Here is a 14,067-nt window from a genome sequence, read left to right as displayed (position 1 = left end):
CCCCTTTTTCCGGGGCAAGTGCACACAGATGCTCATTCTCAGGGATGCTATTTAGAGATTTTGCCAATATTTATTTTTGTCCTAAAATTTTAAACTAAAAATCTTAACTTCAGGAAAACTCAGGGCATTTTTTGTCCTTGAAAATTGAACGGAAAAACTGAAATTCAGGGCGCACTGGCTAATTTTTAAATACCAGCCTTTTATAGTGGCTACCTGGTGTCATTTCTACCCTTTTCCTGCTTCCTTTTGGGCTACAATTGTCTTGAATCCTAGGTAAAAATAGCACGAGCTAACCAGTTTTCAGACTGGTCATTGCAAAATAGTCAGTGATTGCAAAGTCGTTGAAAAATAGCCACTATTTTGCTGCAATACAAAAGTTCCAGCATAATATACTGGAGATTGGTGCACCTCTGTATGAACTTCCAGCATATTATGCTGGAACTTCAACACACGAAAAGTTCCAGCATAATATATTGGAGATTGGAGTACCTGTGTATGAACTTCCAGCATATTATGCTGGACCAGTATATTATACTGGTGTAACTACCCGATCGGTTGCTTTGAGCTCTAGGGCGTCATTCAGCAGTTTGAGGTCATGAGCAGCTTCACTTCAGGTATTATGACTATTACGCATGGTCGGAATTGAATTTCGGGAAGTTCGGTGTTGATTTGGAAAGAGAATTCTCATTTCGGAAGCTTTAAGTTGAAAGAATTGACTAAGATTGGATTTTTGAGTAAGCGACCTCGGAATCAGGATTCGAAGGTTCCAGCAGGTTCGTATGATGATTTCGGACTTGGGCGTATGTCCGGATCGGGTTTTAGAAGACCCGGGAACGTTTCGGCACCTATTGTGGAAGTTAGCATTTTTGGAAGAATTTCATAAGTTTGGGTTGAAGTGCATTTCAGTGTTATCAATGTCCGTTTGGGATTCCGAGTCTGGGAATAGCTCCGTATGGTGATTCTGGTGTTGGGAGCGCGGTCAGAAGTGAATTCGGAGGTCCGTGGGTCATTTTGGAGTCATTTGGCTAAAGATAGAAATTTGAAGGTTTTTGAGGAGTTTGACTGGAAGTGGACTTTTTGATATCGGGGTCGGAATCCAATTCCGAAAGTTGGAGTAGGTCTGTAATGTCGAATGTGACTTGTGTGCAAAATATGAAATCAATCGGACGTGATTTCATAGGTTTCGACATCGAATGTAGAAGTTTGAAGTTCTAAAGTTCATTAAGCATGAATTGGGGTGCGATTCATGATTTCTATGTTGTTTGATGTGATTTGAGGCCTGGAGTAGGTCCGTCTTATGTTATGGGACTGGTTTGTGTGATTGGACAAGGCCCCGGAGGCCTCAGGTGTGTTTCGGGGTGGTTTCAGATCATTTCGGGCTGTTTTGCAATAGCTGATGCTGGTGTCTGGTATTGTTCTTCGCGTTCGCGTAGAAGGATTTGGCTTCAGGGACTCTGTTCTTCGCGTTCGCGAAGAAGGAAAACTCTGTTGCACAGGTCTGACTTCGGAGGCTCATATCTCGCAATCTATAAGGAATTTGGAGATGATCCAAAAATAAAAGTTGTATCCCTTTGTGCCCAATTTTCAGAAAAGTAAACCATTTAGCATTTGGATTTGTGTACAAAAAATTATGGCTGGTACACTACAGGATGTCGGGGAAGATGAAGAAGAAATTTGTGTTGCACAGGGCTGACTTTGGCAGCTTATATCTCAAAATCTATAAGGAATTGGGAGATGACCAAAACATGAAAGTTGTAGATCTTGGTGTCTAGTTTTCAAAATATTAAACGATTTTTCATTTGGAGTTTTGTACAAAAGTTATGGCCATTAGTTTATACTAGAGGCTGTCTGAGAAGAGTTTGGAAAATGGTTTTTGGAAATTTTCTTCTCCGTGAACGTGAAGGGGTTCTCGCGAACGCGAAGAAGAGTCGTCTGGGCAGTGTATAAGTGTAAAGAAATGGGTTTGGTTCATTTCATCTCATTTCCTCCATGGGAGCCGACCTAGGAGCGATTTTGGAGCTCCATTTTCATCATCCATGTCAAGGTAAGTGATTCCCACCTATTGCAAGTTAATTACTTGGATTATATCTAGATTTTAACATGGAAAATCATGTAAATTAGTAGAAATTTTGGGATTTTGAAGAAAACCTAGGAAATTTGTATTCTTGGATTTTGACCACGATTTTGGACATGAAATTGAGAGCCAATTATATATTTGAGTTCGTGAGGTTGTGGGTAAACTTTATCTTCGAAAAATTTCAGAATCCGGGCACGTGGGCCCGAGGGCGTTTTTGTCGACTTTTCGATCGGGGTTAGGGATTGCTATAAATTGGATTATTATGAGTAATTGAATATGTATTAATGGGTTTACTTAATTATTGGCTAGTTTTAAAACGTTGTGCATCAGTTTGAGTCTTCGAAAGGGCGTGGAATGCCGGTTATGGAACTTAGGAGCGAGGTAAGTCTCCTTTCTAACCTTGTAAGAGGGAATTGTCCCCATAGGTGAAATAATTTGTTATGTGCTCCTATTTGTGGGGGCTACGCACGCACGAGATGACCAGAGTCCGTGCGTAGCTACTATTATGTTTAAGTCCGGGTAGTCTAGGACCCAAAAGCATGCTATACCTGAAATATTTGTAATCTTATTGACAACTGAAATTGCCTAAATCATATCAAATTGGTAAAAGAATTTCTAAAAAGGGTTAAACCTCATTTTCTTAAATCGTTAAAAGAGAATTGACTTTTCCTTGGATAAATATTTTTTGATGAATTCTTAGTTGACTGTTTGAATGTGTGTATCTATGAGTACCTGCGCACGTATGATTCGCGAGCGGGGTAACTCTATTATATATATTTGACCGCGTTGCATGTATGATTCGCGAGCGGGGTAATAGATGCATTTATGATTCGCGCCATTCGACCCTCTGGCAGTGCACAGTTTAAATATTTGTTGAATCGGGTCGTACGACCTCGGCATGATTTGCGCATACTTGTAATGCTTGCTTGAGATTTACAAATTGATATTGCCTCCCTAGTCTGAGATAAATTGATAAATAATGGATTACGAATTTGGAGACTTCTAAATATAAAAAATGTTTACTTGTTTCTTGACTTACTTGAGTTTACTGCCGTTCTTAATAAATCCATGATTATTCGCATTATTAATATATTCTTATTGGACCACTAGTAAGTGTCGAAGTCGACCTCTCGTCTCTACTTCTTCGAGGTTAGACGGGATACTTACTGGGTACACGTTATTTTTGTACTCATACTACACTTGCTGTGCATTTCTGTTGCACATGCACATGTATGTCTAGTGGCCTAGTTAGGCGCAGCGGCATGGTTGATACAGAGACTTAGGTGAGCTGCACCTCTTGAGACGACCCGCAGCCAGCAGAGTCTCCTTCAGAGTATTGTACCGTATTTTCTTTTCTGTCCAATTTGTATTCCGGACAGTTGTTGTATAACATTATTTCCTAGAAACTGCTCATGCACTTGTGACACCGGGTTCTGGGATGATTATGGGTATTCTGTATTAACTTCTAAACATACTTTTATTTATTTTGTAAAGATTATCTTTTACTAGCCAAATTGAAGGAAAATTATAGTTTTCACAATTATTTAAACGAGAATTTAATTAAGTATTTATGGTTGGCTTGCCTAACAGCGGTGTCCGGCGCCATCACGACCCTTAGTGGATTTTGGGTCGTGACAACTGGAACTCCAGTATATTATACTGGAAGTCCAATATATTATACTGGAACTCCAGTATATTATACTGTAATATTTTTCGGATTTTGAACAGTGTTTTTGTTCAGATTTATCTTTACATGAAAAGTGGCTAAATTTCGATTACTTTTGAAACTGTGGCTATTTTTTAACTACCACTTGTAAATCTGGCTGTTTGAATTCACCCGAATCCTCGAGAAAACTTCATTTATGGCCAGCCGCTAGAAACTAATATCAGCTGGTGGCCACAAATTGCTGTATGCATTTTATAGCCCAAAACTAATTAAAAGGCTGGCCACCGACCCAACTATCACGAAAGTACAGTCCCCTCCTTCATCCAAAAACCGCTCTTCTCCAATTCCAACCCAAGTTCCAAAATAGAAAAATAAAATCTAAGATAAGAAGCAGGAATTTGAGATCTTCAATGCCGTCGTATTATACATACATAAAGCCATGACCATTGGCACAACTCAGGAACTCTAAAATCACTGCTAACTCAAGACCAAATGATGCTCAATCTCCAATTGCAATGTGGTAGAAAACACCCAATACAGAACAGACCTCTTAGCACCAACCACAGAGGGCTTAATTTCTTGTTTCAATTTAAAGATTGCTAACCACCGTCACTATAAATTGTGTCACTTCTTCTGGTTTCTTCTTCTCTTCCTATACCCAAAAAAAAAATCAGAAATTCCAAACAAAAAAACCAAAAAAAAAACGAAATGGGGTAAAGAGCAAAGCAAACCTCGCCCATTGATGTTCTTGGATATGGATAGAGGTAACTGATAAGCTTAAAGACAGAAAGAGAGAGAGAGGGAGAGAGATTGAATTGTTTCTCTCTCCTTAAGTTTTTTTGTTATTTTGTGTGTGTACTGTTTGGTGTTATTCTCAAGAAAGTTCAAAAGAGAAGTGGTGAGTATGGGCTACATAGAGATCAACGAGGCACTCACTAGTTTTTGTCCTCTAAAAAAGTACAACTGGTGTGGCTTTTATATAGGTGGCACGTGTGACGGACATATACTTTGCTGTTTTACGTGGTTTTTTTTAGTTTATGTGGCTTTAGGATTAATGTAAGTAATGTAGTTACGTTAAATTGGTGCAACCAAGAAATTAATGTGCTTAGTAGATTGTATTTACATCAATGAAGTATTCTGTTTTGCTTTATTTATGCTTATTTGTCTTGCATGTGAATTAATTTCAGTTTTAATGAAGTAACATGTTGTTTGACGATTATTTCAATTACATATTTGTGTTTACTAATTGTGTTCAATCACTACATAATATATATATATATATATATATATATATATATATATATATATATATATATATATATATATATATATATATATATATATATATATCATTAATAAAAGTAAAAGTAAGAGAGAGAAAAAAGGTGTTAGAATTAAAAGAATTGAAGAAAAGAAGTAAACAAATATAGAAAGAGTAAAAAGTCAAGTGTGATGCGTAAGAAAGAGAAAACAATTTGGTGTTGGGAAGGAAAAATATCTAGGCAAGATAAAAAAGTTAGTACCAAAATTTACTTTTGTCTTTTATCTGTTGGTTTTATCCAATGGGCTACAACTTGATATTATTTGTATCCGACTGGACATTTCGGGTTACGTGCAAAACTTTGGGCTAATACTTTTTTTCAACGGCCATACAAGGTAGTTTTCTCAAGGAAATTTTACACCCTATAGAAAATCTTAGTACCCTATTTATTTTAAATAAATACCATTTTAAAATATTACATCCTATAAATACCTTTTATCCTTTATAGCAAAATATCTAAATATAGTTACATCCTATATTTAAGGCACCATATATGCTAAATAATATTTTTCTCTCTCCTTTTTAGTATTTTCTCTCACATAATTACCGCATATCTGCTCTAACCACGTTCACTCTCTCTCTTTTTGCATACACTTTACTCTCTTCTCCCACAAACCCACGTTTCTTAACTCTTCTCCCACCCAAATCTCTATTTATCCGCCATTATCAATCCCACATTCATAATCTTCACGGAATCACTGTTTTACTAGCGATTTATATACGCCTGGTAAGTATTTATCTTCGATTTTGATATAACTGAAGAATAGCATATCATCAGCGTCTATCTTCTCGCTTTATACCGATTTTTCATAAATTTCTGAAACAATAACCATTGGTATTGTTTACTCACCAGGAAGCTTTGGTTTTTCTCTCCAATGGCGGATTCAACGCCACACAAGATGATAACCAGAGGTATACCCACCAAAATTCTCAATTTTGATGGGCCCTCTTTCTCGTTACAAATAACTCAAGCGGAGTCGGATTTTGCAGGTTTATCAGCAACTACAGATTCAGAGAGAAGAACTAAATTACACAATGACAAGTCGAAAGAAGTCCAAGTTGAGAAATCTTCAAAAGAAACAAAAAATCCAGTTGCTTCAAAGAGGAAAAAACCTATGAATGATTCTTCATGTGTCATGTAAAGGAAGTTGCTGCCAAAAAAATATCAGCTATATTCAGTTGTATTTTGGTGTATTCATTTACTAACAGTGCTACTCAACTGTATTATTTTATAATAATACATCAGCTGTATCCAGTTGTATTTTTAGTACTCATCTATACTCAGTTGTATGCTGATGGTAGGTTATATAAAAGAACTCAGCTGTATTTTTTTCTGGTTTCAGTTGTATTCAATTGTATTTAACTGTCAAATTCAGTTGTATTCAGCAGCATTCATTCAGATGTATCTTTCAAGTTCAGATAATACATATTAAAGAACACAATTTCATATGTATTAAACAGGTTGTACGTAGTCAGTTATATTCAGATGTACTCAGTTGTATTTAAGTGTATTATTCAGCAGTAGTTTGTTGTATTTAAGTGTATTATTCAGCTGTATTCAGTTGTATTCAGTTTTATTCAGCAGCATTCATTCAGATGTATCTTTCAAGTTCAGATAATACATATTAAAGAACACAATTTCATGTGTATTAAACAGGTTGTACGTAGTCAATTATGTTCAGATGTACTCAATTGTATTTAAGTGTATTATTCAGCGGTAGTTAGTTGTATTTAAGTGTATTATTCAGCTATATTCAGTTGTATTTTGGTGTATTCATTTACTAACAGTGCTACTCAACTGTATTATTTCATAATAATACATTAGCTGTATCTAGTTGTATTTTTTAGTACTCATCTATATTCAGTTATACTCAACTGTATAGTTCATATATATTTATTGTATAAAAATACTTCAACTATATATATTCATACACGATTTTTCCAAGAGTCGTGTATGTCTGTGTAGCTTCTTTGCGGTTACTACAATTCCAACGTCCAAACATCTTCCTAACTTCTTCGAGGAAGTCGTATTGGAGAGAAAGTCGAATTTTTTAAGAAGTTCAAAAGAAATGCTCACCAAGAGCTTCAATTCCGCCAAATGGTAATTTTGGTCAACTCCCCATAGCTGTTGGTTGATTTGAATTTATGTGGTAGGCGTATTCATATTGATCATTGTGAAATTTGATGCAGTAAGACGTCGTTAAAGCTGGCGTCATCAAGGTTGAAATTGTTGAAGAACAAGAAGGAAGTGGCAGTGAAGCAGATGAAAAGAGAAGTGGCGCAGTATTTACTCACCAAGAAGCTTTAGTTCGTTGAGTTAAATTAGGAGAATATCATGTGATTTGATTTCCTTCCGTTTTTAACCAGTTTAACTTTCCAGATTTTGCGCAGATACGTTACTGTATTTAAGGTTAATGTCGCTTGAATACAGCTAAATACCTGTCAAACTTAGCTGGAATTCCCGTTTTTACGCCTATTTTTTTGTTGTATTAATGAATACAACAGCTTAAATACATAAAATACATTGTATAAAAACATAAAAGGTATCTATAACACGTAATATAACAAAAGGTATCTATAAATGGCTAATTAGACCTAAAAGATGGTGCTTTATGAAAAATTTTCTTTTTCTCAATCCTAGAGCTGCCATGCGCTGCAGCCCCAGCCCAAGTCATGATCATGTTTATTATGGGCTTCTCGCATATCCCACACATTCTGCCAATTCTCAATCTATACGACAGTCTATATATTTCGTATGTCTCTACAAAATAGTAATAATCTTTTCTAATTCTACAATTTTTAAGAATTTAAGGTTAAGTTTCAGAAGAAAAAAAAATGGTTAATTTTGTATTGGTAAAAAATAGACTCACCACGTGGATTAATCAAACTTGACACGTGTCAGGAATATTAAAAGATCGTGGAAAGGGCTAGTCTGAGATTAGCCAAGTTGAGAATTAATCGGTAGGCGAAATATTGGGAGAAATTCAAAAATAGCCAGATTTACCACCGGTCGTTGAAAAATAACCAAGTTTCAAAAGTCATCGAAATTTAGCCACTTTAAATCTGAGCGAAAACACTGTTCAAAATCCGAAAAAATACGCCCGCAAATTTTACGGGAGTTCCAGCTTAAGTATGTTGGAACTCCCGTAAATTTTACGGGAGTTCCAGGATAACTATGCTGGAACTCCCGCAAATCTTACGGGAGTTCAAGCATAATTATGCTGGAACTCCCGCAAATTTTACGGGAGTTCCAGCAAGTATAATTATCCAGTATAATATACTGGAGTTTGGAGCACTGGTGCTCCAGTCTCCCGCAAATTTTACAGGAGTTAGCAAAGTATACCGGTCCAGCATAATATGCTGGAGTTCGTACACAAATGCACCAGAACTCCCGTATATTATACTGGACCGGTCCCTGTTGCAGCAAAATAGTGGCTATTTTTCATTGACTTGGTAAACGCTGACTATTTTTCATTAACCAATGTGAAAACTGGCTATACCATAATATTTTTAGGAGAACGACTGCGAATAATCTTGCTATATAAGTCCCATTTCTCCCATCTGAGAAATCATTTTACAATTCCCTCTATGTCACTGCATTGTGCTCGAATCAATCAGAAAGTGATCCGGAAAAGGAGCTATCTTGATCAATAAGAATTGTCTTTCAATTTCTTTATATTTGATTTCTTTACTTGCTGTTGATATCAATTTTTATTATTTATATTAGAGAAAGTGAGTCAAATCGATTGTTTGTGCCCTAAAAATACAAATTTAACTAATTTGACCTATGAAACTAATTTTAGGTTAAGTAACTTTTGCATTAACATATTTTTCTATATCGAAGAAAAAATCATATATTCCGCAGTTGATGAAATGATAGAAAATCAAGTTGAAATTCTAAACTTCATGTTGAACCAAATACAATCACATATAATTAAAATTAGAGACATTAATAGAGGACCCCGTTGAAAGGTGATATGAACTGCTAAGTAATGAAAATGATGTTAAGCACTTTGGTAGTGCAACTTTTATGTTCAAAAGTCAATGAGATACTATTAAATAAGAAGCAATTAGAGTATCGAGAGAGTGTATAGGTAAGCTCTTTTTTTTGTTTTTTTGTTTTTGCAATGAAAATGATTCTCTATTTATGCCTTTTTTTCAGCTCGTTTGCTGGTTGGAGAGTGTTTTAGAGGGAGGTGGGGTTGTGAAATTTTCGTGGTGAAGAAGTTCGAGAATATTATATAGATCTTTACGTAAATAGTTGGTCGGATTCATGGTTTACATTTCTTAATCAGTTAACATAGAATGCACACTGGTTATATATAATTATTCGCCATGAATTATATATTATTTATAGGGTGCAGTGCAGCAATAGCCACTTTTAAGCCCATTATTTAAAATATATCTCCAATTTACAATGTATGTAAAAATGAGCCAATATACCCAAACTTAAGAGCTAAGTAGGCATTTGGACATGAACTCCAACAACAACAACAAACCCAGTTTAATCCCAACATGTGGGGTCTGGGGAGGGTAGTCTGTACGCAGACCTTACCCCTACCTAATGCAGGTAGAGAGGCTGTTTCCAATAGACCCTCGGCTCAGGAAGGGCAAGAAGAAGAAGAGGGAAGCAAGGAAGGAAAACAGTATCCAATAATAGCAACACGGAATACAATACCTGAGGCGGACAAAACCACATACCGTAATAAAAATCAAAGAATATGAAGGGAAATGCATGCTACTAAGCCTATCGGTGAACACTATAAACTACCAACTAACCTTCTACCTTAATCCTCGACCTCCATACCCTCTTATCAAGTGTCATGTCCTCAGTGAGCTGAAGCAGCGCCATGTCTTGCATAATCACTTCTCCCCAGTACTTCTTAGGCCTACCTCGACCCCTCCTCAAACTCTCCATGGCCAACCTCTCACACCTCCTGACAGGGGCATCAATGCTTCTTCTCCTAACATGTCCGAACCATCTCAGCCGCGACTCCCGCATCTTGTCCTCCACGGAGGCTACTCCCACTCTGTTACGGATAGCTTCATTCCTAATTCTATCTCGCCTGGTACACCCACACATCCATCTCAACATCCTCATCTCTGCTACTCTCATCTGCTGCATGTAGGAGTTCTTGACTGGCCAATCTGAACTCCAAAAAAAAAAAATTCAAATTTGGAATTTCACTAAAATTTGAATTGAAGTTGAAGTTGTGTTTGGTTATAATTTTTGCAACATATTTGAATGTCGTTTTTTCAACATATTTTGCAATAAAAGCTAGCAATCTTCCCATTTTCAATTGGAAAACTGATGAGGCACCGATTTTTTAAATTTGAAAATGCATTTTCAAGTTAGATTGGAAAAATTGTCAGATTTGGATAACCAAACACTGTTTTAAAAAAAAATGAAAATAAAAAGTTTCTTATGCCCAAACAGGCTCTAAGTATCCTGAATTTGGAAATTCAGGGCTTAGTGTTCTGAATTTTTGAGCTACTAATTTAAAATTCAGGACACAAATTTCGAACTTCAGATAATAATTTTCGAACTTTAGGACACGATATCCTGAAGTTTGAATTTTGAGGTTTTAACTCTAGGACGTCGTGTCCTGAAGTTTGAGCAAAATTGATTAATCTTTAAATACATTGTAAAGTGTAGATATATTTTAAATAATATGCTTAAAAATAACTGCCAGGTGTCATTTCCAGTTGCTTATATGCCGACTGGCTACTTTTACTTTAAACAATTGGATGTGCTGCTATTTAAATTAATTCTTCAAATCAGTAAAAAAGAAAAGGGGAGAGAGATATGGACACGTGGATGTTTCTTAATTTCTTTGAGTGTCGTGATGTGTGGAATTAGTTATGAAAGAAGACATAAGGAAAAGACGAGGGTGTAAAAAGACAAGAGAGGAAAGAATTGGGAACAAACGTGTAAATGAAAATAAAGAGTGCATCCGAGAGGGATCAAAGTGGCGAGGGAATTAGTTAGAGCAGAGAGAGATATCTTTTGGTGTTTGTATTTTTAACAAGGAAAAAAGATGGGATCATAATGATGAAGACAAAAGTATGTTAATTACATCTTCTTTAGCACTTGCTTTTTTTTTTTTTTTTCCTTTCAGAAATAGAAGTCAAATTATTTGATAAATTCAAAATTCTGAAATCACTCAAACTTAATTGGTAAAGCATCTGTGATGACGACGGAGGGCGAGCCGATGAGGTCGGGTTGAATATGACTTACTGGCTTTTAGGTACTTATTTAGTAAAGCATTTGTGATGTTTGTGACAAAACGGGTTAAGTTGGATTGACAGGCTTTTAGGTCTGCAAACTTTTGAAGAAGGAGTACACATATCACCTTAAGCGAATCCCACATCGGAATGAAAGAGGAGCGTGAAAAATTACATAAGGTATAATACAAGTTCAAATGGTACGCAAGCTTTTAGGCTCGATAATTGTGTTAGCCCAATAGTCAATAGATAAATCCGTGAGGTTTGTTCGGCCAAAGCGAACAAATGAGTTTGGAAAGTGACTACATTCCCATAAATTGCAAGATTAGAAGAAAGTTTAAGAGATTATGTGCGAATACTATCGTAATTCAAAAGAGATCGCATTGATGTCAATTTTGATAATCTAAATTCTAAGTTTCTCATTCCATACTCGAGGAAACATAACATTTAACATCCAACATCACGAAATTTTCATCATCATCATCATCATGTCGTCTTCTACCTACTCTCCATTTTTTCAAGAAAATCAAGTATATACATACTTAACCATGCATAGTACAAAAAACTAGACTTCTTGCATGATCGAACTCGACGAGAAACCATAATATGGTTGGTTATAGTAAGTTGGATAAAATACTTCTCGAAGCTTATTATATTTTTCAAGATCGAAATTATGAATCTTCATTAGCTTCTTTTGCTTCACTTTAAAACGTCTTTGGAAAAACCCTTCAAAAGTAGGCTCTTTCGATGTTTTTAGGAAGAATCCATAGGCAAGGGCAAAGTGAAATGAGGTAACGAAGAAGCAAATGGGCTCCATTACATCCCAACTCAGCTCCCAAAATGTTAGCCTCATAAAGCCCAATGTTTGAATAACTAGAAAGCCCAGCCCACAATAAAGTTCGCCTTTGACTAGTGATTGGGATTTTTGATCAATTAAGGCCTTTTGCTTTTCCATATATTCAAGTTCTCTTCTTCTTGGGTCGTTTGGGGATGCTATGGATTCTGATATTAGTTTGTCCATTGATTTTGCCACCTGTAACACATCAAGCACATCACGAGATAAGTTAATTTATATACTTAAAATTTTAAAAAGTATAAAACAATTGCCCACATATATATAAATATATAATTTTTTTCTATCGCAAACCGTCTCTACCTTCACCGGGTAAGGTTAAGGTTTGCGTACACATTACCCCTCAAATGTTTTGAGTATACATCACTCTCTCAAACCTCACACCGTGAAATTAGACTGGATATGTTGTTACTCATTTATGTGAATCTGTTTGACTTGGCACGAAGTTTAAGAAAAAATGAAGATTTTTAGAATTTATGGTCCTTAACAAGTCAAAAAGGGGCCAGAGTACTATTGTGGTTATAAAAGCTTCTCATTAAGGATAGAATTGTAAGTTTAAAGTAAATTGTTTCCAAATTTAGAAAGGGGTCATTTTTTTTAAACGGACCAAAAAGGAAATAGGTTCACATAAACAGGAACGGAGAGAGTATTCTTTATTTTTTCTGAAAATTTTTGAGGAAAATCAACATCACTGTGTAGTAGCTCGTAAACTACATCAGAGATGTAAACCGCACTAGACAAACCCTGTATGGCGAGCTCTAATTGAGGATACTAGTAAGGGAACTCGATCCCAGGTCTATTTGTGGGATACCTCTCACCCAACCAACTCAGCCAACCTTTGCGGACATGTGGTTGTTATTGTAATTAGGTCATATATATATATATATATATATATATATATATATATATATATATATATATATTGTAGCAGAAAAGATAATCCAATAAACTGCTTGACTTTCTAATATTAAATGATAGTAAAATAATATATTTAATAAAGACACAAAATAAAGAAAGTATAAAACTTTTACCTGATGGGGACGGAGCAAAACAACGTCACCAAAAACGATGACGCTGCCTGACTCGTCCAACATCTTTGCAAACTCCAAACCCTGTTCTCTGTTGCTACAAACTTCACTACAAATCTCAACGAATTTAGAGTAGGAAATGGAGTTCATCGGTATCTCTCTAAGTCTCGATCTCACTTTTTCCAACTGTGAAAACCTCAAAATCTTCCTAGCATCATTCACCGTTATTCTTCCCATCGTCTCCACCGAAAAATCCGCCGTCTCCGTCGCCGGAGCAGGTGGAGCTAGGCCTTCGAATCTAATCCTTTCTCCGGTAACATTAATAGACCTTAATTTTTCTCTCAATTTATCTCCCATAGGAATAGATAAAAATTCCGGCAGTCTAGCTGCATGGTTGATTTCTCTTTTTTGGAGGAACCGGCGGAATAAGGCGGAGTCAATTGACTCCGGCGACTTCGCCGGAACTGGCGATATTTTGCGGGTTTTAGTTGGCTCGTGATCTAGACCCGTGACCGATGGAAGTGGGTCCCTCTTCAGGGTAATGTTTAGGCGTTTCGCTAAAGCCCGCCGAAGCGCCATTTTGATGAGTTTTGAGGAGTGAAGTGTGGGAATTGAAACGGAAAACTTGTGATGGTGTTGAGTAGAAGTAAAGGATGGGATTTATATAGTGTTTTAAGCTGGAGGAAGACACAGAATATTACTAGAATATTTAAATGGAAATTATTTTCTTTTTCCTTGATTAAAAATTTCCTTCTACAATTAAATGGAATAATGGTGTAAAAAAATATTTCCTTCTATGTATTGAGAGTGTAATTTATAAGGTAATGAGCGTGAATATTTGATAAGCATTAATTGGTCTTCAGATAAAAATAGTAACTAACCTATTATTGCATATTA

General features: G+C 36.0%; 1 protein-coding gene across 1 annotated transcript; it reads right to left on the bottom strand.

Moving 5' to 3' along the window:
* Positions 1-11,653: 11,653 nt before the first annotated feature.
* Positions 11,654-13,817, bottom strand: LOC109214240 (calcium uniporter protein 4, mitochondrial-like). The gene is made up of 2 exons (XM_019378134.1): positions 13,174-13,817; positions 11,654-12,322 (listed from the first exon to the last, which is right to left on the bottom strand). The coding sequence occupies exons 1-2, from the start codon at positions 13,747-13,749 to the stop codon at positions 11,855-11,857; spliced, it is 1,044 nt and encodes a 347-aa protein (XP_019233679.1). The 5' UTR covers positions 13,750-13,817; the 3' UTR covers positions 11,654-11,854.
* Positions 13,818-14,067: the final 250 nt, after the last annotated feature.

This window comes from Nicotiana attenuata, unplaced genomic scaffold (assembly GCF_001879085.1).
Source record: "Nicotiana attenuata strain UT unplaced genomic scaffold, NIATTr2, whole genome shotgun sequence".
Lineage (NCBI taxonomy): Eukaryota > Viridiplantae > Streptophyta > Magnoliopsida > Solanales > Solanaceae > Nicotiana > Nicotiana attenuata.
The sequence above is the reverse complement of the archived record's forward strand: the minus strand, read 5'-3'. Positions and strand labels throughout refer to the sequence as shown.

What these genes read in the sequence shown, in the direction of transcription:
- LOC109214240 (XM_019378134.1), bottom strand. Translation starts at nt 13,749, where the DNA reads ATGGCGCTTCGGCGGGCTTTAGCGAAACGCCTAAACATTACCCTGAAG. An exon ending in TTTTGCTCCGTCCCCATCAG is followed by an intron (nt 12,323 to 13,173) that starts GTAAAAGTTTTA and finishes GATGTGTTACAG; the next exon opens with GTGGCAAAATCAATGGACAA.